General features: G+C 34.2%; 1 protein-coding gene across 6 annotated transcripts in view; it reads right to left on the bottom strand.

Moving 5' to 3' along the window:
• Window positions 1-25,334, bottom strand: part of LOC145247539 (uncharacterized) — a 122,671-nt gene that overhangs the window by 79,208 nt on the left and 18,129 nt on the right. The window contains exon 1 of one of the 6 annotated variants that reach the window (XM_080109373.1): window positions 21,932-22,086. The exons of 3 other annotated variants lie outside the window; for them this stretch is intronic. Coding sequence is in view for 1 of the 3 variants with exons in the window: in XM_080109370.1 (XP_079965496.1) it covers window positions 21,932-21,976 (45 nt within the window). In the remaining 2 variants the exon portion in view is untranslated. Of the gene's footprint in view, window positions 1-14,824; window positions 15,151-21,931; window positions 22,087-25,334 lie in introns of those variants that run through there. 2 more of the 6 variants (XM_080109370.1, XM_080109374.1) reach the window with 2 other exon arrangements.

Raw genomic sequence — 25,334 nt, 5'->3', positions numbered from 1 at the left:
ATCCCACCTCTTCCAGGAACTGTCCAGGATCCTAGGGATCACACACATTCGGACAACGAACTATCACTCAGTTTCTAACGGGATAATAGAACGCTTCCATCGCCAATTGAAAGCAGCATTACATGCTTACTCTGACCAACAGCGATGGAGCAAGTACTTACCGGTTGCCCTTCTTGGCTGTCGTGCCTCAATCAAAGAGGACTTGGGATATTCTGCAGCCGAACTAGTCTATGGAGCATCTCTATCATTGCCAGGTCAGATGCTAACCCCGATAGAGGATACAACAACTGACTCAGCTCTGTATGTCAACAGACTACGAGCCTATCTCAGTAAGCTACCACCAATGCACCCTAGGGAACAGACCATAAAATCTTTGGTCCCAAAGGACATATCAACATGGACTCACGTGTTCCTTAGAAAGGACGCAGTAAAAGCTCCCCTAACTCCACCCTACACTGGCCCTTATCGCATGCTTTCATGCACTGATAAAACTTTTATCCTTGACATTAGTGGTAAAAAAGTTTCCATAGATAGGGTAAAAAGAGCCTTTCTGGACACATTAATACATGAGCCACACATTCCTCCAACATACACACAGCATCATCATACACTTAAGGTAAATGCTCCACGTCAGAACAGTTATGTGACCACTACACGTAGTGGCCGACGGGTACATTGGCCAAAGAAACTATGTAAAACTGTATATTTCTGTTAAAAAACTTTTCTTTCTCTCCTTTCTACAAAAAAGAACATTTTTTTTCGTAAATAAATAAATTGACATTTTATTTAATTTTTTTGCTATTTGTACTGCTACCTTTTTCTGTCGGCTATCAGCCTAAGTAAGGGGTTATGTAACAGAAACAAATAGAACTCTTTCTTGTGCGTCAGTGCCTCCCCTGACTGTGATATGGCATATACTGACAGAGGCATAGTGCAGGGACATTCCTTACCCCCTAAGGAACTCTAATTGCTTCTGTTCTTGACGAGAAAAACTCTTCTTTTCCAGCCAGAGGCCAAAGAGAGTGGACATGTTTCCTCACTCTCCCTCTCTGCCTACACCGGTATCAATGATTCCCACTTGAGAATAACTACCGGGCAAAGGCAGACAAGTTTATCCAAGTTATATCTTTTTGGCATCTTACCCTGACGCGCTTCAATAAACCTTTTCCTTGTTAAGTTTTACGAAGTTGTTTGTTCATTTATTCAGTAGCTTGTGTTGAATTATTTATTTTATTAGGGAGTGTCCAAAAGCACCAACTCAACTCCCTAAAAATTCATATCTCTCTCTCCTTTGCATAATGTATATTACTTTAAGTGGTTTGTTAAACAAATTAATGAAATTGTCCTACCACTACTCGTGTAACAGTTTATCACTTTTTTTTTTTACTATTAACTGATTACTTAAATTTTACTATTAACTGATTACTTAAATTTTACTATTAACTGATTACTTAAATTTTACTATTAACTGATTACTTAAATTTTACTATTAACTGATTACTTAAATTTTACTATTAACTGATTACTTAAATTTTACTATTAACTGATTACTTAAATTTTACTATTAACTGATTACTTAAATTTTACTATTAACTGATTACTTAAATTTTACTATTAACTGATTACTTAAATTTTACTATTAACTGATTACTTAAATTTTACTATTAACTGATTACTTAAATTTTACTATTAACTGATTACTTAAATTTTACTATTAACTGATTACTTAAATTTTACTATTAACTGATTACTTAAATTTTACTATTAACTGATTACTTAAATTTTACTATTAACTGATTACTTAAATTTTACTATTAACTGATTACTTAAATTTTACTATTAACTGATTACTTAAATTTTACTATTAACTGATTACTTAAATTTTACTATTAACTGATTACTTAAATTTTACTATTAACTGATTACTTAAATTTTACTATTAACTGATTACTTAAATTTTACTATTAACTGATTACTTAAATTTTACTATTAACTGATTACTTAAATTTTACTATTAACTGATTACTTAAATTTTACTATTAACTGATTACTTAAATTTTACTATTAACTGATTACTTAAATTTTACTATTAACTGATTACTTAAATTTTACTATTAACTGATTACTTAAATTTTACTATTAACTGATTACTTAAATTTTACTATTAACTGATTACTTAAATTTTACTATTAACTGATTACTTAAATTTTACTATTAACTGATTACTTAAATTTTACTATTAACTGATTACTTAAATTTTACTATTAACTGATTACTTAAATTTTACTATTAACTGATTACTTAAATTTTAAAAGATAAAATAAAAAGCAATAGCAGAAAATCAAACTTCTTTTAAGCAGAAAGAAAAACATAAGTAAATCTACTAGAATACATTTGGTTTCTTTGTAAATAAGTCAGCCATTTTATTTTTTCGTTAAAACTATGTAATAATTTGTTTGGTTGCTTGTTAAGATACAGTCACAGATCAATTTTTATTTTTTTTAAATATGTCGTTTTAAAACAAACTATTATGTACTTAATAGTCATGCCGAAAATAGTAATATATCTAAAAATCATTAAAAAATCCTAGTTAAAAGTAATTTTTAACAGAAAATTGGGTAAAAATCGAATTTTTCTTGGACATAAAGTAGACGGTAGGAGTCCTACAGGGGACAACTCTGAAAGGAATATTTTAGATTACTTATGTCCAAGGCTACAATATTTTTGGAGTATTTTACTAAAAACACAATAGCAGTTTCTCTATCTGATGAATTTTTCGTAATTTTTGGATAAATGACTATTTGACATGACAATTAAGTACATAAATTGTTTGTGCTTAAAATGATATTTAAATCGATTTGTCGACTGTCTCTTAACAAGCAATTTTATTTTTTCATTAAATAAAACTATGTAATAATTTGTTTGAAAATAATATTGAAAACCATTTCACTGTAATTAATTAAGGAGCCAAAACTAATTACCTAAAAAACATTTGATGCAAAGTCAGAAATACATCTAGGGAGTTATCTTCCAGGTTAAACTATTCGAGACTAAGGATATATAAGCCTTCAGAGTTCCTACTTACTTTGCCTTCCCACAAGGGCAGAGTTAGACACCAGAGTTTTGTTTTTTTTTAATGTGGAGAATCCTTCAGAGTTAAGGTCATTAAAACTAAAAATAAAGTTTTATTAAAAGAAAAGCAAAAACAATAATTTTCCCACTCTTTGATTGTGCCTAAATCAAAAACGTAGATTCCATGAACAAAGTTTCTTTCTTAGAACTGCACGCCTATGGAATTGTCTTCCACTTGCCTGTTTCCCAGCTGACTACAACTTGGTTGTATTCAAGTCCAACATAAACAAATTCTTGATGAACCGCTCCCTTAAGAAATCTAATTTACCAAATCTCCAATACTAACGATTACTACGATATCCCATTGATTACTGTACACTCCATAACCCTTATCCTCGAGTAGCCTCCGAGCCTTGATAAGTGGTGACTCCTATGTAGTAAAAAAAAAAAAAAAGGGGGGGGGCAAATACTTTTAATTTATTAGAAAGGGGAAATTGATAAGCATTTAAATTTAAATATAAAGTAATTTACGACTTGAAAATTCTTAGAAAAAGATACCATGATAGCCGCTTGTCAGGTTACTTCATACGAAAATCAAACAGTATAGGTCATGCTGGTTGTGGTCAAAGATATGGCCCTGTATGAAGTCCACCTATCAAGGCTACACCTTAACACTATTTGAGATGTGATTTTTTTTTTTTCAAAGGAGTTATCACTTATCAGGGCCCAGAGGCCACTCGAGGATAAGGATTAATGAGTGTACATTACTCAATAGGAAAATGCAATCGTTAATGGAGATTTCGTAAATTCGATTAAAGGGACGACTCATCAAAAATTTGTTTATATTGGACTTTAAGATGACCATATTGTAGTCAGCTGGAAAGCAGGAAAATAGAACAGAGTTCCACAGGTGTGCAGTTCTAAGAAAGAAGCTTTGTTCGTGGAATCTACGTTTAGTTTTAGGCACAGATAAAGAGTGGAGAAAATTATTGGTAGTGGTTAGTTTATTAATAATCATCTGTGGTAGCCTCTATTGGGGAATGCTGACAGAGCTACCTAAAAATGGGAGGGGGGGGGACACCAACTCCAAATTCCACTTTCCTAACCTTCAGTCACATCTTCATATCATGGGAAGATAACTCATTAATAATTTTTTTTTATTTTTTATTTTTTAAAGTGGGGGTGAAAATAAGACATCCGGACAACATCAAATGTTTACAGTTAGTCTGTATGCATATCGCGTTGGGTTATATAACACCAACATAAAATTGAATAAAGAGGCGGAGGAAATGTCCAAACAAAGCAGTAGCTTTGTATGAAAGTAATTAAGTAAAGTACGTAATCTGCCGGTTTTAGAAAGCACAGTCAGGTAGACATGGTGGAAGCATTGAAGTAGAGAAAAGTCTATTTTCAAAAAGAGAAGCAAAATGACAGTTGTTACTGTTTGCCAGCTCCGAGGGAGGTTTAGTTTTATGGGAGTCAGTTTGCAGAGGAACTCGCGACTACATTTCTATACGATGATGCATCGTGATAGAACTTCAATCGCAATCAAGCAAGGCTACTTGGTACTGCTTGGGATTGAAGGAATCATCTTTTGCATCCAATACATGAAACAATGTTAATTTCTGTTTTTCCTAACCGGTTATTTTTCTATTTCTCCCCCACCCCACCCCTATTTACTTTCCTCCAAGGAGTTAAGAGAAATCTTTCTAGACGGAGGCAATTTTCATTTTTGTCTCAATCAAAAGTGCTCCTATTAGAAGCACTAGATTTTCCCCCAAGAGGAGACAAGTAAGCAAGAAATATCTCCAAATATTGGAGGGGTTTCAATTTGGTTAAAAAAAAAATAAAATAAAATTATAAAACTGCAAACCAATCGATAATATTTTCTAAATGTTGAAAGGCCTATTTCTATTGATGTAAATAACCGGTTATAAAACGCTTGCTTACTTTTTTTTTTTTTCCACGGAGAATTATCACTTATAATTGTGCAAACGCCACTCAAGGATAAGGGTTAATCAGCGGATCACTTATAAACAGCAATGATGGAACGTGGGTAGAAATTGATTTACATAGACAGCTCAAGAATTTGTTTACACGTTATAGTCAGCTGGGAAGCAGCCCCGTGATATTGTATGAAAAAAGCTTTGCTCATAAAAGTTTCGTTTAGTTTTAGGCACAGATAGAAAGTAAGGGAAACTGCTTGCAGTGGTTGTATCTAGACGAATATTTACTGAGAATGTTCCTGGAGATTTGAGCTCAGTCGAGCACCTGCCATGAAAATAATAGACCAGAGATAGATTTGCTTGGTCTCTTCTGCAAGAAAAAAAGAAGCAGGGAGGAGAAGCCAATTTTATATAGGATAGGGTGCTCCAAGCATCCCTTAAAATGAGTTTCATTATTTTTAAACAATTTAATCCCATCTAACAAGGTTATATCATATTTTCCATGTTAGACCTAAATAGCAATATATCTGACAAATCAATATTTGATTCTAACTAGCAGCATGTTCTTTACTCCAAAGTGTTTTTATTTGAATTAGACTACCGGGCATTATTCTTACCTTTCAGCTAATATAACCTCTGACCTTCAAGTCAGTCTTGTTGAACTTGGCAAACATTGCGAGAGCAACATCTAAGATGAGAACAGTACCCTGAATAACCCAAATTTAGAAATTCTCATCTCAAATTAAAAAACAAGTTATTTGCTTTAGTTTTTATTCTGGCAAGGAAGATTAGTATAATTGAAACAAGTTCAAACAATAATGCCCAAAACATAAGATAATTCCTGGTTTAAAAGTAATTGAGAGTTATCTCCCTTACAACTAAAGTTTTATATTAAAGTAGCCACAGAAATTCCCCTCTGGACAAAAGTATTTTAGATTTGCAACAATAGATTCCACATACAAATTCAATACATTTGGGCTAATAGTCACTATCTTATGTAGCTTTCAAACACCATTATAGACAATCATGATAATAAAATACTACATTGCATACTATGAGCAACACTATCACAACTGCAGCATCTTTAGAAGAAGGAGACCCTATTTTATTCTCTAAATATTTAGTCCTACCACTGCTATCAGTTGTCACCGGGACAAATTCTACCCGTACCACAGATTCTGTGATTACACCGACCATAACTGACTCTTACATACATAGACCTAAAATAATCTTTCAAATTTCCGATTCATGAATAATAAAAGCTCCCTTTCCAATGTCTGTCCATTCAGATTGGCTGAGCAATGAAAATTCTCATATTCCAGAATTCACTTCACTTTATAAATGAACGGTTACTAAAATTAAAATATGGTGTCATTGAGACATTATTTTGTCTGTCGTCAAGTTCAATTAATGCCTAGGTCATTATGATCACGTAAGATCGAAAAATACAAGAAAAAAATCATTAAGCGAACGTGCCATAAACAGTTTACTTGCTTTCTTTTACAAAGTTTAAACCACACTATCCATTATAAGAATCTTAGTCATCAAAAAAAAAAAAAAAAAAAAAAAAAAAAAAAAAAATGCTGACCGGTGGTTGCAAAACCAAAGTCCTTAAGCGAATACATTATTGATCGGACCACAACGACACATGTGGCAAATTTAGCTTTTTAAAATGAAACAATGATTCACTTGTTCGCACATGCGTGATTAACAAAGTGTCAAAACCAAGGTTTAACAAGAAACCCTCTTCAAGCATAACATTTCTACATGAAATAATTGACGTTTTTTCTAATTTCTCAATATGTGTCCGAGAGATCACTCTTTCTAGTGGTACCATGTTCATGCCACTTCGTTGCAGATGACAAGTTTTTAGTAGACATACAAACGCACACAACCAGCTGAGATTTATATGATAAAAGATGTTAATTGTTTGCAAACAATTTAACGTCATTTTTTAACCACGTGTAAGAATTTTGTACTAATCCCCCCCCCCGTACATTATTACATTTTCATCCCAAACAAGGCAAATTGCCACTTTGGTGTAGGGGGCTACTATCAGGGGCAACAACTACTGGGGTACTATGTAGGGATTTGGGCAGCAAGATGTCGGTTCACGTTACACTTGAACTTCTGCACGTCAGTACTGTTGGGGAAGCAGGGACCTGGAATGGAATTCCAGAGTCTAGCGGTTCTGGGGAAGAAACTATTGGAGTAAAAAGATCTTTTACATCTAGGGATCTCTACAGTGTGGGGGTGGGATTTAGCAGCCTGTCGGGTTTGTCGAGGGTGCTCACGTCGTGGGGGCACAAGTGATTGCAGTTCGTCAGAGCATTCACCACTAAAATACTTGTAGAAAAGGCAGAGGGATGCAACATTTCCTCGATGGGACAGAGGCTGAAGCTTAGATGCCAGTTCAGGGCCTATCAGGTTTGCGACTTTTGAACCTTGTCAAGGAGCGAGAGACTAGTAGCAGGTGCACCAGCCCAGATGTGGCAGCAATACTCCATACATGGGCGAATGGTTGCCTTATAGAGGTACAGGATACTTTCGGGTGTTAGTAGTTTTCTAGCACGGTAGAGAGAGCCCATCTTTCTTGTAGCGGCCCTGGCAATGCCTTTAATGTAATTGTTCCAACTCATGTTTCCTGTGAACGTTAGGCCAAGGAGTTTGAAAGATGGACTCTCAGATAAAGAGTCGTTGGCCATTGCTATGGGCGGTAGAGAGGGTTTCTTGTAATTATTGAATGAAACTAGTTTAGTCTTGGCAGCATTGAACGCGACCAACCACTTTCATCCCCATTCCACTAAAGATTGGAGGTCTTCCTCTAGTGTTTCAGCCATTTCTTTAGAAATGTGTTCATTCGTCTTCCTGTCGTGCCTGCCATAGAGTGTAGTGTCATCAGCATATATACCCATCTCAGAGGCAATTTTGTCGGGGAGGTCATTTATGAATATCAGGAACAATAGAGGTTCAAGGATAGAACCCTGGGGCACTCCCGCATTTATATCATATTGTTTAGATGCACGACCGTCGAGGACAACCTGGATTTTTCTCTTATCTAAGAAGGATTTAATTATGCTAAGTATTCTACCAGTGATACCGTATGATCTGATTTTCCTGAGGAGACCCTCATGCCATACCCTGTCAAAAGCCTTAGATATATCTAGAGCTACCACTCTGCCCTCCCCCGCTTTGTCCAGTGAATGGTATGTACGTTCAGAGATCACAGTTAGGATGTCTGCTGTGGAACAGGCTTGTCTAAATCCATATTGTTTGTCAGTCAGTAGTTTAGCATCTGTAAGATGATGGACTAGGGCATGGTTAATTATGGTCTCAAATATTTTGGCAAAAAGTGGGAGGAGGCTAATGGGGCGATAATTTGATGGGTTTGTCCTTTCGCCAGAATTCTTGAATACTGGTACAACAGAAGCAGTTTTCCAACAGCCCGGAAAGCAAGCTTCATTAAGGCATTTGTTGTAGAGTTTGGAGAGAACTGGAGCTACTTCGGCTGAGCACTTTTTTAATAGCACAGCTGGGATGAGATTGGGTCCACATGCTTTTGAGGTGTCAAGGTTTTTTATGATAGCATGCACCTGAGCAGGGGTGGTTTTCAGATCGTCTAGTGTGGCGTCTGTCCGCATAGGAAAGTCAGGTAGGGGGTGGTTGGAAGGGTCCAGTGTGGAGTTGGAGGCAAACCGACTGGCAAGCATGTTAGCCTTGTCGGTTGCTGAGGAGACAACCTCGTGATTGTTGGTTAGTGGGGGAATTGTCGATTGCCCATTATTTACTACACTGTTGTAGATTTTCCAGAAGTCTCGAGTTCCTAGTTTTTGTGCTTCGATGCGCTTTTTAGTGGTTTCCGTAAATTCTCTCTTAGCTGTCGCTATTTCTTTAACGTTATTTCTAGCTTCTATATACTTCAGTCTGTTTGAACTGGATTTATGTCTGTTAAATCTACGGTATGCATGCTGCTTTTGAGCAATGGCAGTTGCACAAGTCGATGTAAACCATTGGGGAGAGTGGGGCTTACTATAAAATTTCCGCATGGGAACATGCGCTTCGATTGCAGTTTTGAACCAGTCAGTGGTCTCGTTTGCACATTGTTCAGCAGGGAGAGAGAAAATATTTCTCCATGGGGCATCTCTAATTAGTTCCCTGATGGCTTCCCAGTCAGTCTTTTTATAATATCTCGTTTTTGCTCTAGAGTTTAGGGCGATTTCAACCATTATCACTGCATGATCAGCGTTCCCAAGTGTGCTGTCAGCATTTGTTATACAATCATCAGGAACTGTGGTCAAAAACAGATCTAGAAGTGATGTGTGTTGTTCTTCCTGGTCAGGGAAACGGGTTGGAAACGTAACAATTTGTGATAGGGAGTGAGATATAGTGAAGCTATGGGTTGTGCTGCCCGCTGCATCTGTGTAAGTAGAGAATCCAAGCCAGTTTTTGTGGTGGACATTAAAGTCACCAAATACATGTATTTGTGCGCTAGTGTCGAGGGACAGTGCCGTGTCTATGCTGTCAGATACTTTGTTTATTATGGAGCAGTCCTGAGTCGAGGGAGAGCGGTAGAGAAAATAATAGTAGCTAATATTGTGTTGCATGTTTAGTCTAAAGCACATAAAGGCTTGATCATCTGTTTCTAGGTTTGTTTCTCTAGTCAAGGGAAGGGTATTACGAATGTAAGCTCTAAGTCCGTGCATATGTCTGTCAGAGACCTTACGGCAGAGTGGGAGATATCCAGGCATGTTAAAGTGGTTAGAGGGAATGGAGGAGTGTAGGTTAGTCTCACTTAGTGCTAAGATATCTGGGGTATTTGTTAAGAGAAATGCTTCAACATCAGCTAAGTTAGTTCTAAGCCCATGGATATTTGTGAATGAGAGCCTCAAGAGAATGAGAGCCTCAAGAGAATGAGAGCCTAATCCTGGTTTAAGCTTATTTTTAGATTAGTTACCTGAAGAGAATGATTACAAGAGAATCCAATGCAATGGTTTTAAGTATTTTTGGTTGCATTAAATAGACCATATCGTTATCTCTCCATCGTCTGGCAGTGGCTGAGGATGTACACAATAGTTTGCACATCAGCACAGCAGGAACATAGAGTTTCCTACCCATAGTCTCAGTTATGAAATTAAGATAATAGTATATTTTTTTTTAATTACATTTTCACCCCAAACTTTGGTGTAAGGGGCTACTAGAACTTCTGCATATCAGTACAATTTGAGGATGCATGGACCTGGAAGGGAATTCCAAAGTTTAGCAGTTCTGAGGAAGAAACTACTGGAGTAGAAAGCTCTAGGGATCTCTACTGTGTAGGGGTGGGACTTAGCTGCTCGTCTGGTTTGTTGAGAGTATTTACGTTGTGGGAGCACAAGTGCTTGCAGTTTGGAGCATTCATAATTAAAATACTTGTAGAACAGGCAGAAGGATGCAACATTTCGTCAGTGGGACAAAGGCTGAAGCTTAGATGACAGTTCAGGACCTATCAAGTTGGAGACTCTTTTGGGCCTTGTCTAGGAGCAAGAGACCAGCAGCAGATGCACCAGCCCAAATATAACAATACTCCATACATGGGTGAATGGTGGCCTTATAAAGATACAGGATACTTTCGGGCGTTAGTAGCTTTCTAGCACGGTAGGAAGAGCCTACATTCCTTGCAGCAGTCCTAGCAATGCTCTCAATGTAATTGTTCCAACTCATGTTTCCTATGAACGTTAAGCCGAAGAGTTTAAAAGTACTTTCAGATAATGAATCTTTGGCCATTGCTATTGGTGGGAGAGAAGGTTTCTTGTAATTATTGAAGGAAACAAGTTTAGTCTTGGCAGTTGTGACCATCTATTTTTGTCCCCATTCCACTACCAATTGGAGGTCATCCTCTGGTGTTTCTGTCATTTCTTTAGATATGTGGTCATGTATTTTCTTGTCGTGCCTGTTATAGAGCGTGCTGTCATCAACATATATACCCATCTCAAGAGGCAATTTTATCGGGGAGGTCATTTATGAATATCAGGAACAATAAAGGTCCAAGAATAGACCCTTGAGGCACTCCCGCATTTATATCATTGTTTAGATGTATGACCGTCGAGGACCACCTGGATTTTTCTCTTATCTAAGGATTTAATTATGTTAAGTATTCTGCCAGTGATACCGTATGATCTAATTTTCCTGAGAAGACCTTCATGCCATACACTTTCAAAAGCCTTAGATATATCTAGAGCTACTGCTCTACCCTCCCCTGCTTTGTCCAGTGAACGGTATATACGTTCAGAGATTACAGTTAGTATATCTGCTATGGAACGGGGTTGCCTAAATCCATATTGTTGGTCGGTCAGAAGTTTTGCATCTGTAAGGTGATGGACTAGAGCTTGATTAATTATGGACTCAAATATTTTTGCGAAAATTGGGAGGAGGTAATGGAGCGATAATTTAATGGGTCAGTTCTTTCGCCAGAATTCTTGAAAATTGGTACCAGAGAAGTAGACATGGATGTCAACGTGGCAAGAAACAAGATTTTTTTATAGTTTCAAGAACGAAACAATAGAAAATAGGTTATATTGAAGCAGTTTGCTTCTGAAAGGACTAATTTCGGATCAATTTTCAAGTAGTAACGGGGTAAATTAGTATACGGTATTAAATGTTTTAATAGAACAATTTGATTAAGTTTCTTACAAAATTCTTCAATTCTAAGTCCAGATGACAATCTTCACTTAGTTCCCACCTAATATTCTTTTAAAATGACTTATATGGGTTTTGGGTATGCTGAAAACGAATATCTTGTTTAAATTTTCCACAAAGTAGCTTTTCGGATATTATGCAATCTAATTCTTTGTTATAAGTGGTGGCTAATGTTGTACACACAAGTGCGCGCATATTTTTGTCGCATGTGCATACAACAATAGCCACCACTTATAAAGCATTACATTGCAGAAAATTTAAATGCGATGTTCGCTTTCAACATATCTGAAAATCTATAAAAGTCGCCATTGTAACGGAAAACGGGTGTTTGTCTACATTTGGGCCTGTAATGAAAGTTTTTTTCAAGAAAAAAAAATCTTTATGATGTACGTATCTGTCGTCGCACGAAGATGTCATATTCCAGAAATCACGTAAATCGATCAAGTAGTTTCTTTGTTTAATTTAAGAAAAATCAAATTTATGACATTTTATTGAAGGATTAGTGCGCCATCTTAATTACAAATGATCGGGAATGTAGGATCAACAAGGGCAGACAAATTGACTTAAAAAAATCTTTCCACCCTCCAAAAATCCTTTTACTACTTTGAAAACGAAAGTAACGTTTATGAACACAATTTAAAATAAATAAGCACCCACAGTTGATCACCTCTCCTCAAACAAAAATTCTGTGTTTACATGGGGGGGGGGGGTCGTTAAAAAAAAAAAAAAAATTTCTTATATGACCAAATGTAGGCAAGAACAGGAAAATGTTAAGGTGGAAACTCAATAATTTTAAGGCATTTTATTATTGGGGAGGAAAAAAAAATCCGCAGAAATCGGACAAATTAATATACAGTTAACTGCTGGAGACAACGCTAGTCGAAAGAATTTGGCAGACATTTTTGGAGCTAATCGCTTCAATATAACCGAAGACATTAAAGAGCCTACAAATGATTGTAAAATTATTTCCGAAGTGTATTTGTCATGTCGCTTTCAATAAAAAATTTTTTTTTTTTTTTAATCAGAATTTCTCAAAGCAAGCACCGACTCGACTCGTCACCCACGTTTTTTTTTTGTTTTTTTAACCAGCGAGAACGATACTACCCCACCCAAAGAAATTAGATCCTTTTTTATTATTATAATTTAAGAAAAAAAAAGGGGGTAGTTATTAAAGATGAAATCAAATAGAATTAAAATTGTTAGAATTTATATGCACTGTAAATTTCTAAATAGAACGTTTTGTTTCGAACACAAACCACGTGGGACTGAAAATACTTTAAAAGGCAATAAGCATGGTTACTCGTGTTCTTAATAGTAAGTGGGAGTGAAAGGTTTCATAGTATTAATAGTATAGAATTTCTTAGCTTTTTTTTTTTTACCGAGCCTCATATTGAAAATAGACACGACCTTTTTTTTTTTTTTTTTTTTTTTTTTAATTCTTTTAACTTTTTAACACTTTTGTTTATTTTTTTTTTTTTTTAAGTACAAACGTGAACCAGAAGACCAAAGACTGGTGGAGTGGTGGGACATTACAATTGAATGCTTTTGTTTTTTAAGTTAATTTTTGCAGCAAACTATCAGACATGATATTTGGCATGTCCGAGTTTCTCGCCTGTACGTAACTGATAAAATACATTTATTAATATAAAAATAAAATCAATTTTAAAAATCCTATTTAAAAGACCTCTTGCAGTTTAAAGAAAAATATGAGGAAAATACTGGGAGATATTTGGGAATACACCGTGTTTAAGTAAGTAATTTGATTGGCTATTGAAAATGACGTAATTATTGTAAAAGAATTACAAAATTAAAATGAAACAATATTAGAAAATAATTATTTTTATTAAATAATTTTTAAACAATTAGAAATTATATTATCCTCGAGAAACATTTTTTGTCGTGTAATTCTTGTGGCATTTTGATCAACAATTTGTTTTAGACCTCTTCATTTTATGTAACATTTGAATAGAAACCCCAGGCTAAAAATTAAAGTCATTTTCATTTAAAAATTTTAAGCTGTGGCACTTTTTTTTTAAGAAACCCGGATTGATTTAACGTCTTTGGGGCTATGAAGAAAGTGTAGTATCTGTTCTTATGTTGCACTTAATCTAATTTAGTCTTCAGTGAGTGAGTGAGAAATCACTCTAGACTGAGAAAATTTCTATTTTGTTCCAATCCAGAGTTTTTTTTGTTTTTTTTTTTATAGCTATATTTTCTTTACATTAAAACAAATTGTGTCGAATTGCTCTCGTAGGTAGACAAGTAAATAGGCGCTATCATTCAAGTTTTTTTTTTTTTTTTTTTAATAAATGCTTTAATAAATTGATTTTTTCTTTTCTAAATCTTAGTGCTATATTTATATCTTATTAAATGTAGATGATGCGAAGGAATCGGAGACTCGAAGTCGCCAGCAAACGGTGTCAGATAAATTCGTATTATACTTAAATAATTTTGCATAAATAAAATGTTTTTCGTATTTGGATTCACAAGACTTGTTCTCATCTTGAGTGATTTTTCACGTTTCGGTCGATGTAAATCACTCAAGATGAGAACAGTAGTCCGAAAAATCCAAATAGGAATAACCTATCCTCATCTCAAAAAATTCAGAAACGTAAAATGTTATTGTTCCACCGTTTTTGGATTATTCTAAAATATTTTTTTTACTTCATGAAATATTTACTCATCTTTTAAAAGGCTTAAATATGTAAAGAGTGTGTGTGGGGGGGGGGGAGATTTTACAAACAATTTAATGCATGACTTAATATGGTTAACATTGAGGATTAAAAATGAGAAACCTTCGTGCAGGTGCGTTTTGGAGCCGCAAGAATTACATATCTTTACAAGCTGCAAAAGATATGCATACGAAGAACAATGAAACGTAGATTAAATGGCGAATGTAAGATACATAAAAGACATTTGAAACGAATATACCTGTTTTTTTTTCTACAATTAACAAATTCGTGCACTTTAGAAGCGAAGTATGAAAAAAAAAAATTATATTCACGGCGACAAGTTTGAACACGCAGGATCTTTTTAGGGTTGGCATTTAAATTGTACAACTTTTATAGCAACATCCTTCAAATAATTGGAATATAACGTTTAGGTAGAAAACAATGAACGAAAAAACGTACGTAAATGCAGGAAAAGTAAAACTGAAAACAGGTTTACGGTTTTTTTGTTTTTTTCGAAAAGTTAGTACGGCAGTACGGCACAGTACGCCACTACGTACTGTGCGCTTTTTATCATTACACTTCATCGAAGTTTACTCCCTCGAAAATAGATTGCACTTTGGGGTGGTGAAGACGTTAAAAAATTTAATGACTTTCGTTATAACGTTCTACTTCATAACTACCTGACTTTACTGTCCATTTCTTTACCGACGCGTCACGTGATTAGAACGTTATAACGAGAAAGTGAACGCCCTTAATTTTTTTTTCCTGTTATGATATTCAAGTCTAATCTGATAATCGTCGGGGGGGGGGGGGGCTTCAGGTGAAAAACACGTAGTTTTAAGGGGCGGGCACTCTCGTACGGGTCCGCCCAGCTAAACTTTTAAAGTTAAATAAATTCATTGTAAAAATCCCTTGAAAAGATAATTAGTAAAGTCTTAAGATATTGAATTTATATATAAGGCTTAATTAACCCCCCAAAAGCGAGAGATTCTGACTTCGCACAATCAAAACAAAAATTGGATCTACCAGGAGTTCTACGGAAGCCCAAAATGTCAGTAAGTCAAAAGGTTATCTGAAAATGACGTCGGGTGGTTGAAGGGAGGGAGGGGGTGCCAAACCGACTGGTGTTCTTTTCCGTCCAGCCGTGCATACCCATCGTGAATGTCTGTATAATTTTTATACATCTTTTAATTTAATTAAATTTCTATGTACCTGCTGTCAATTTTTTTTTTTTTTTAATTATACATGCAAGGAAAATATTAGAATCTTACACTTACGCTAAAAATGTAATAAAGTTTGCACACACATATATTTATTGCGTGGAAACATTAAATAAACACTGCTTAATTCAGTATTATATTGTTAGTCCGAGAATTTTTTTTTCCATTGTTACAATTTACGATGCTGTATTTTCATAAAAATTTTATTACTGAAAACCATAACTTTAGTAAAAGATGTTTGTTTAAAGAAAATGCATTTCCATCAAGATTCAAATAAAAATAATGCGTTCATTACATTGTGATTATTTGATAAATACTGAAATTTTCATTAAAATTGGACGATTTCCTGATTTTTGGTGAATTTTAGAAATTCACATGAAAATGACCCTAAGAAAGAAAACAAGGGGGAGGAGGGATCACACGTACCTAAGAAATCAAAACTACTTTATTTTTTAGCCAATACGTTTCAACGGCCTTTAAAAAATATTAAAGAAATTTTTTTTTTTTTTAATTTTAGAATGGGGTAATCCCTTTCCTCTACAAATATAAGCACCCACTTCTTGGTCACGTAGCGGTAAACAGGACATATAATCGTTAGCATTTTTTCAAGTTTGGTGACAGGTGGGGAAGAGGGGTATTATAAGTTCTAAACATTTTTAAAACACGTAGAAGCACTTCAAACACTGAGGAGGAGGCTTTTTTTTTTTTTTTAAGATTTGCTTTGAAAAAGTTTCACTGTTAAATATTATTTCTTGATATTTTTTTAAGGCTGTTAACACAAAAAATAGGGTGGACCTGTACAATACACCCCCTCCTTGTATTTTTATTGAAATAAAAATAAAAGCGCTCCATACCAAGGTTTTAAAATCAAGTTTTAAGCAAGTATTTACACACTCGGTAAAAAAAAAAAAAAAAGAGATCACTTATATTAAAAACGCAGTAAAATTTAGTTATAGATTTACCGACCTGTACAGTTTTAAAAAGCTAAAACTAAAATGACAGTACTTTTTATGCCAACCAATCATAATCGAAAATTCGTCCCCGTGAAATTTTGCAAGCTTATATTATCCAATAATGCTATGAAAAAGAAAATCAGAATTAGTTTTATTTAACTTTCAAAATATCATTAAAAATTATTTACTCAGACAAAAAATAAAAAGCCACTCAAACGGATGTTTGTGTAGGGGAGGAAAAAAACAAAAATAACTGTTACCAAACGCTAGAAAATTTACTTCTACACTTACCTAATTTTCACGTGTTTACCGATTGTTAAATTTATACATTTGAACAAACCAATATCACTATTAGTCGCAATGCTATTTAACCCATTGGAGAAAAAGAGCGGGAAGGGATTACTTCGAATTTTGTCGGCATCTATTAAACTAATGTTTTTGCAGACTCACGTTTCCTTATTTAGACAATTTAACCACGACTCAGTGGGTGACCCTATGGGCTACTATTCTTTTGTAATACACTAGAACTTCAAAATCGGAACTGAACCCACGAGAGCAAAGTTAGAAACAAGGTCGTTTTTTTTCTTGTTTTGTTTTTTTAATGTGGTGAAAATCCAGCTTCCGATTAAGGGGCACTCTGGATTGAAAAAAAAAAAAATAAATAAATAAATAAAAAAAATAAATAAATAAGTATAGCAGCAGAACAGATACTACACTTTGTTCTTATCCAAAATCTTACGAAATATCAGAATGATTATAACCGGGGAGAGACAACCGAGCGATTTCTTAATCATAAATTACAATAATTAGAATACAAATTTTTCAAACATAGCTCAATCCAGAACTAAAGTATATTTTAATATGTATTTTGTGTGATTAAAGTAAATGGATCAATTTAACAAGTTCTTACGGAATTTTAAATTTTGATTTCAAATGATGTATTTTCAAATAAGTTTTCGTTATATCTTTATGATGTTAAAGTGCCATTTTCGTTCGATCTAACCGTTTAAAAACAATGTTTTTCAGAACGTTGACTACAAGATGAGGGGGGGGGGATTTCTAATTTCAATCTAGGCCAAAAACTGCTGATATATGAAAGCTCAGAATATCAACGAAGCGTTTGACACAGGAACCATTACTGAATGCAAAGCACAATGGTGGTTTAAGAAATTTTGTGGCGGCAACGAGTCTTGAAGATGAGCATAGTGGTCAACTATCGGATGTTTACAACGATCAATTAAGAGTCTTAAGCCAATCCCTCACAACTGTTCAAAAACTTGTTTCTAAATTAGACGTAACGTATACGACGATTTCTAACCACTTGAGATTAGAAAGACAAAAAACTTGATAAAATGGGTGCCTCATGAACTTAACAACCAAAAGAAACGCTGTTATGAAGTGTCATCTCCCCTTTTATGTAAAAAGAGCGACAAAACCCCATTTCTCGACCGGGTTGTGACTTGTGATGAAAAGAGTGTTCTTTACAGCAACCTGCAACGCCCAGCTCAGTGGTTTGACACAGAAAAAGTTCCGACACTTTTCGAAGTTGCGCCTAAAGAAAGTCATGCCGACTGTTCGGTGCTCTGCGATTGGTCTCCTACATTAGTTTTTTTTTTTTTTTTTAAATGCAACCAAAACCATTAGGCGGTGAAATACTGTCAAAAAATGGATGAAATGGATCAGAAACTTCAACACCCAGCATTAGTCACCAGAAAAGGCCAAATTCTCCACAATGCCCAACCGCACGTTGCTAAACCGATCCTGCAGAAGTTGAACGAATTGGGCTACGAAATTGTCTCATCCGCCATACTCTCCAGACCTCTCAATGACTATCACTTTTTCAAGCATCTCGACAACTTTTTGCATAACAAATGCTTAAAAAAAATAAATAAATAAATAAAAATAAATATAAAACAATAAAATAAAAATAAACCCTAAGCGATATTAAAAACGCCTTCAGCGACTATTGCCAGCAAAACAAGATTTTTACGTTACTGGCATAAAAGACGTTTTGCTTTGGCAAAAGTTTGATTCTGATGCTGTTTAGTTTGCTAATTAAATTTTGGGGCAGAGGTAGGTTCATCTGAATTTAAAAGTTAAAAACCGTAAGAACTGTCAACCCGATACAAAAATGGCTCAAGGAAACAATGCTTTATGAACTTAAATTTAGTAATATGTTACTAATTCACATAGTTTTTATCTTCGAATATTTTTAACCTTGAATACCAGATTAATAGACCTATACAACTTAGGACAGTGATAAGTAATGGCCAATGAGGGAGGCAGGCTCAAGAGGACCAACAACAACCTCGTTTGTTTTTAGATATCTTTGCAACGTTACGGTTCCAACTAAGATCTAAACACTTTCAAAAAAAAAAAAAAAAAAAGTTTGGCGCTGGTTAAGAGTCTAGTTTTTTGTTTTAATTTAATGTGGTTTTAAGCAAATATAGTACTTAATCGTATTGTCGAAAATAGCAATATATCCAAAAGTTACGAAAATTTATTAAATAGAAAATTATAGTTAAAGGGTAAATTTTTTACGAAAGAAAAAAAGCGGGGGGGGGGGTACCTAATATATAGATATCTTGAATATTGCGAATAGAGGGGACATACTTATCTCCATTTATGATAATTTAATGGTAGATTTGCTAAAACAAAATAGCAGTTCTAATCGATTAATTTTCGTAATTTTTTTTTTTTTTTTAGATATTACTACTTTAAGCACCAAAAAGTTTAATTCCAAAAGAATTAACAAATCAACGTTTTCGTTTATATTATAAAAACAAATAACAGGATCGAAACATTTAAAACGTTTGCAAACTAAGTTGAGTAACGCCTTAAGATTTTAAGTTAAATAGCTTGAAATTCACCCAACATTAATAATTCGGTTAAGTCGAATATAAAAATACATATTTAAGGTAATCATTAATTTTAATTTTAGAAAATAGTACAAACTTAAATGCAACTAAATTTTTATTTTCAATTTAGAATCTTATCAAAATCAATCTCGTTTGTACGGTATCAATTTCCACAACCATTTTTTTTTTTTTTTTTTTTTTTTTTAACGGTTTTCACTTAAAATCCGATTACAGCTATTTTTAAATGAAAATTGTATTTTTCCTATACGGACAATTGTTCTCATCTCGAGTGTTCTCAACGTTTCGCCAGATGTAACCTCCGACCTTCTTCGGATGTATCTTGTTGAACAAGAGAATATGCACAGAATTTCGAACCGAACCCTTTATTTAATCCACGGGGTAGCATGCTCTTATTCCGTCCTAAGTAATTCGCAATTGTATTCCGAGTACCGCCCGCAATGAGGATTGAACTTTCACAAATAAATTTTACTTGGTACTTTATTCGTTATGTCACGATTCTTGCTATACATTTGAAGGTTACATCGGCCGAAACGTTATGAGACAATAACTCAAGTTGAGAACAGTAGTCTGAATAATTCAAATTATCTCAAATTCAGACATGTAAAATGAATTATTCCAAAAATGGAATTCTGTTGTCAGTCGACTTAACCAGGTTAAAAAAAAAAAAAAAAAAAAAAACTGCATTCTTTTATCATAATGTACTTTTAATAAAATCTAATTGTTACACGTTTAAAGAAAATTATTTAGCCGACAATTCTTTTACAGTAAGAAAAGTTTAATTTCAGAATTTAAGATAAGGATACTTATGCAGAGAAGGTACCGTGCTATATAAGTTCAAAATAAAAACGGAGACCTGACTAACAACGGGAATACCCTCGACATTAAACGGACGATTTTGACAGTTTGTTACCTGTAAAGATTATATTTGTTTTCTCCATGGAATTGTCTGAAGAATTTGCTACATTAAAAGAAATATATACAGTGATAACATTTATACTGTTTGTTGAAGATTGCTAATGAGACAAATCTGTAACATACTGAGAAAATAAGAGAACATGCGTTTTCAAAAATTGTGAATTGAACTTATATACACACACACACACACACACATTATATACGCTCCGAATATCATTGAGAATCAGACAAATGTAATATATAGTTGGTATTGTACTATTATATTATTGTCTATCCTGCTATAACTGGAAAAACATTACTCTTGAAAATATTTACAAGAAACACCATAAAAGTGTATATACTCAATTTTCACAGTATCTTGTTCATCAAATTGTTAGGTGAAAATATAGAATAGTTACAAAAAACACGTGTTAAGAATGGATTTCTAAACATTTCAGCATAGTACCTTCTCTGCATAAGTTACCAAGATAAGAGTTCATTTATATTTCTGGCTATTATTCTCATTTTGACTTTCGGCCGATGTAATCTGACGGCGAATCTTTTCAAACTTGAAAGGCTTCAGTTTGAAATTACATACCGGTTCCCGAAAATCTCCGAGGATTAAAAGTTACATCGGCTGAAACGTTATTATAACGACCCAAAACAGCATAGACCAAAATCGTTTTTTAATGTGTCTAAATTGTTAACTTTCAATGAATAGACATTTAAATAAGCAAAGACTCATTGACAATGACACTCAAAGGGCAGAAGAGGTGAACAAAAATACAAATAAATGTTACCAAAGGCAAAATACGTTACTCTGTTTTAACTTAGTAAGCATTTAACTTTGAGGTGCTAGTGCAGAGAGTGATCCGCGTTATTTTTTTTAAATCGTATTTCCAAGTTTAATTAAAGTTTTTTTTTATTCAGTTGTAAGGTTGAAGTATAGAATAGGCACAGAACACCCTCCCCATGTTAAGAATGGCTTTTTAAATAATAACGTTATTATTTACGTCCGGATCACTCTCTGCATTAGTACCAACTTTGAAATAAACGTTGGCAAGTCTGTCGTTTAAAAAAAAAAAAAATATAGCGGTTTCGTTACAACCATCTGAATTCTAATAGCTCAAAAAACCATACAAAAACATTTGTAAAAAAAAAATTTTCGCACGATTGGTGACATTGAATGGATTTCTACTAGTATTGTTCTTGGAACGATTATCGAGGGTTTAAAAATGGTAACAAAGCCGCCATTCCCTCCTCACTTAGCCTTTGTTTCGAAGTAAATAAACGCTTTCAAATAAGTTAAAATACAAAAAACACTCATAAGAGAGCAGCCTATCTTGCCTTTGGTAACATTTATTTGCATCTTTTTCATTCCTTTTGTTGACTACTCTAAAATACTCATATTTTGATTTTAATATTAATCCTGACAGGACATATATGCAGAAAGTAAGCGAAATTTTCGGGGGGGGGGGGTAATATTAAAAGAAGCGGCTGCAAAATACTCTCACATGCCATGTATGAACTTCTAAAGTTCTAATTCCAGGAACATAAAAAAAATTTTTGAATTTAAGAAAAAAAAAAAAAAAGTGCCAAAATATTCTTCAAGAGACTCACACTCCGACGACAACAGGTACAACCCCGAAACGTGAATGGCAACATGGATTGCGGATTCTTACAAATGGTATCGCTTCTTTCCAGCAAGAACTGGGGAGAACTACCAAAGTTAGATACCTCAAGCAGGTACTATGCATCATTTATGATGTAGGTATAGACAATAGAGAAAACGGAGGGGTGGTAGGTAGGTTTTGCACGCCGGTAAGTAGTTAGATCTACACCAGTACAGCAACAGCACCCCCTCCTGGCATCATTGTTATTACGGTAACGAAATTGCCACAAGGGGAAAAGATGTTTCGCTGAAAATATGCGAAAAACGAGAAGAAAAAAAAAAAGAGTTGCTAAACAATATTAAACAAGCCAGAAACAAGCTTGAAGATGCTATGGTATTTTTCAGAAGCAAACACTAAAATGAAGGGTCTTTTCATGCGGCAGGGGCGCGTTGGAATATGGTTCCCATATGACGACCATTTACCTGTTTCAAATTTAGACATAAGGTCAGGTTCAAGGCTAAATAAGAATTCTAATTAAAAAAAAAAAAAAAAAAACTACTGAAAAATTTATGTACATATCGGTTACGTCACGCAAAATATATTCCAAAAATCACGTAAATTGATCAAGTAATATTTTTTAACCACGAAAATCGATTTAAAGCGATTAATGTGAAATCGGTAGGATTATAAGGCTAATTTCACAAGTTTGTATTGTTGAATTTATCTGCCGTTGTTTTTTAAGATGGCGACGCGAGACAGTCCCTTTTTGCTTACTTATAAATTTGATTTTCTTATTTAAAAATAAAGGTGAAAGTGCACTGGGGGACCACCCGAAGATTTACCTTTAAAAAGTTGATTACGAGGAGGTTGAAAATGAGAAAATGCCTTTCGGAATAAACACCCCCAACCTCCCCATGTTAAGAACGGCTTTCGGAATAAACACCCTTTGCAGATTGAACAACCAGTGCGGCAACCGTGCATTGATCGTCTTCGGGATGGTCCCCCAGTGCACTTTCACCAAAATAAAACTATTGGATCAATTTACGTAATTTTTGGAATATGACATTTTCGGTCCGTGACGAGTGTGTTAAAGATTTTTCGGTATTTTTTTTTTTTTTTTAATCGATTTGAATTCTAAATAAGAACTGTGTTTGTACAAGGATGGGATGGGGGGGGGGGTAGCAGAGAATGGACCCGTCGGCAAAAAGTGTAATATGATTAACAGTTGGTAAATCGAAAATAAACAAATATACAACAATTTTTACTAAACGCATATAACAATTCATTTTCTATCGGTTTGCAGAAACTTTTAGATATTTATACAGTATAAGGACTGTGTTATTATCGGAATCATCCGAGCAGTTAACGGAAAACGCGAAATGAAAGTTTTTTGTTTCTTTTTAATTAAAATTTTTTTATGCCAGTATGAAGCTAATTCGGCGGATCTGAACGAGTCATCCCCTATAATTTTTATGGTATTTTTACGACCTTCCCCAGCGTAGTATAAACACCCCCAACCACATCATGTTAAGAACGGCTTTCGGAATAAACATCACCACCCCAACCTCGAAAGCCGTTCTTAACATAGGGAGGTTGGGTGTTTATAATACGCTGGGACAAGTCGTAAAAATTTACAATTTTTATAGTATGTAATATAGTTTTCGAGGTGGAGGGCCGGAGGGGTATTCCGAAAGCCGCTCTTAACAGAAATGGTGTGGAGTTATACTACGCTGGTTTAGGTCTATAAAAAGTTAGTTTTTTTAATGCAGAATACCGGTTAAAATTATAGGGGGATGGTTCTCGTTCGGGTTCGCTGCTAATTAAATGAAAATTTATTTGTTAAACGAAATATTTTTGAATAATTTTTGGACAATTTTAACGAAACTTAAATTCCAATCAAGACAAAAAAAATTCATTGTAAGGTAAGTTTCACTTTTTAAATAACTAATATCTAAAGGATTTTTGATTTCAAATCAAGATAAATATCCGGTACTTATTTTGAGAAGGTATCGTGCTGAAATAACATTTAGAAATCCATTCTTAACATGGGGGATGAGAGGCGTTTTCTAACTAATTTGTACTTTCACCTAACAATTTAATAAAGAAAAGGTGCTTGTTTTAGAGTGGATAGACTTTTTTTTTTTCTTCTAATATGTGGCTTTCAGCAAAATAAAAAACTACTGAATTTTCATGTCGAAAATAGCAATATATATATCTTTACATTTTCACCCCAAACAAGGCACATTGCTACTTTGATGTAGGGGGCTACTATCAGGGGCATAATCTACAGAGGTACTATGTGGGAAGTCGGGCGTTAGTAACTTTCTAGCACGACGACTTTGATAGCAATAAAAGTATCATGGCGCGAAACATTTGTTGACCATTTAATCCCTGACAACGTCGGGTCTCTCTGTTGTTATTTAATTTAAAGCTATTTTCCCCTACTGCAACTGGAATCACTAACCCTAAGTTGAGATGGTTTCCAATCAGATGAGGTTATTTTTAATCATTATTTTAAACCTGCAATTAGCGATCACCCTTAAAAAAAAAAATAAATAAATAAATAAAAAATAAAATAAATAAATAAAAAATTTAGCACTTGTACAGTTTAATCAACACATTAAAAATAAAATAAAATCTCGAAAAAGGTTATATTTTACGTATCCGTTTTGAACAAGATATCCAGAAAAAAAAAAATTTCACTTAATTTTTGATAATTTTTTTTTTTTTTTTTTTCCTCGGAAAAACACATTTTTATGACAGCGCGTTGAAGGTAGACATCTTTTAATTTTTCGAACACGCCATGGGGGAGATAACTCAGTTTAAAGCGCCGACACTACCTCCCCATCTTTAATACTAGCATCGAACCTTTTTCTCAGTATCATAAGAAATTGCTTCATCGCGGTAAAAAAAAAAAAAAAAAAAAAAAAAAAAATCTACTTGATGAAATTAAATGATTTTTTTTTTTTTTTTTTCGGAGAACTTCATTCCATAATGGGATATGTACAATATACCCTTTTTTTCGATATTTTCATATTTTTTTTTTAATGTCTTGATTAAACTGCACAAGTACCAAAATTTTTTTAAATTAAAGAAAAAAAAAAAAATTAGCGGGGTTTGAGGTATCAATAGTTCAGAAAAGTCCCTTGGTAATCAGAATTTGTCATACAGTATTCACCCTAGGTGGTGAAAACATTTCCTCCTTTTGGAGAAAGTGTCAATGGTATATTAAATTTACAGGCGGTTCTCAGTCTCTCGTAATATTTGGTGCATCTTTAGTTAGAAAGCCAGTATCTTCGGGAAGCCTTATCTGGTAGAACCAGATGCCCCAACAGGTATTACCACTCTAGGCCACATGGTGGACCCGAAAGCAATGGTAACTAAGGGGCAACTTCGCATTCCCCACAGCC

Source organism: Euprymna scolopes, chromosome 25 (genome assembly GCF_053919585.1).
Source record: "Euprymna scolopes isolate OS-2025 chromosome 25, ASM5391958v1, whole genome shotgun sequence".
NCBI lineage: Eukaryota > Metazoa > Mollusca > Cephalopoda > Sepiida > Sepiolidae > Euprymna > Euprymna scolopes.
Note: the sequence above shows the minus strand (reverse complement) of the source record. Positions and strands in the feature narration are given on the sequence as shown.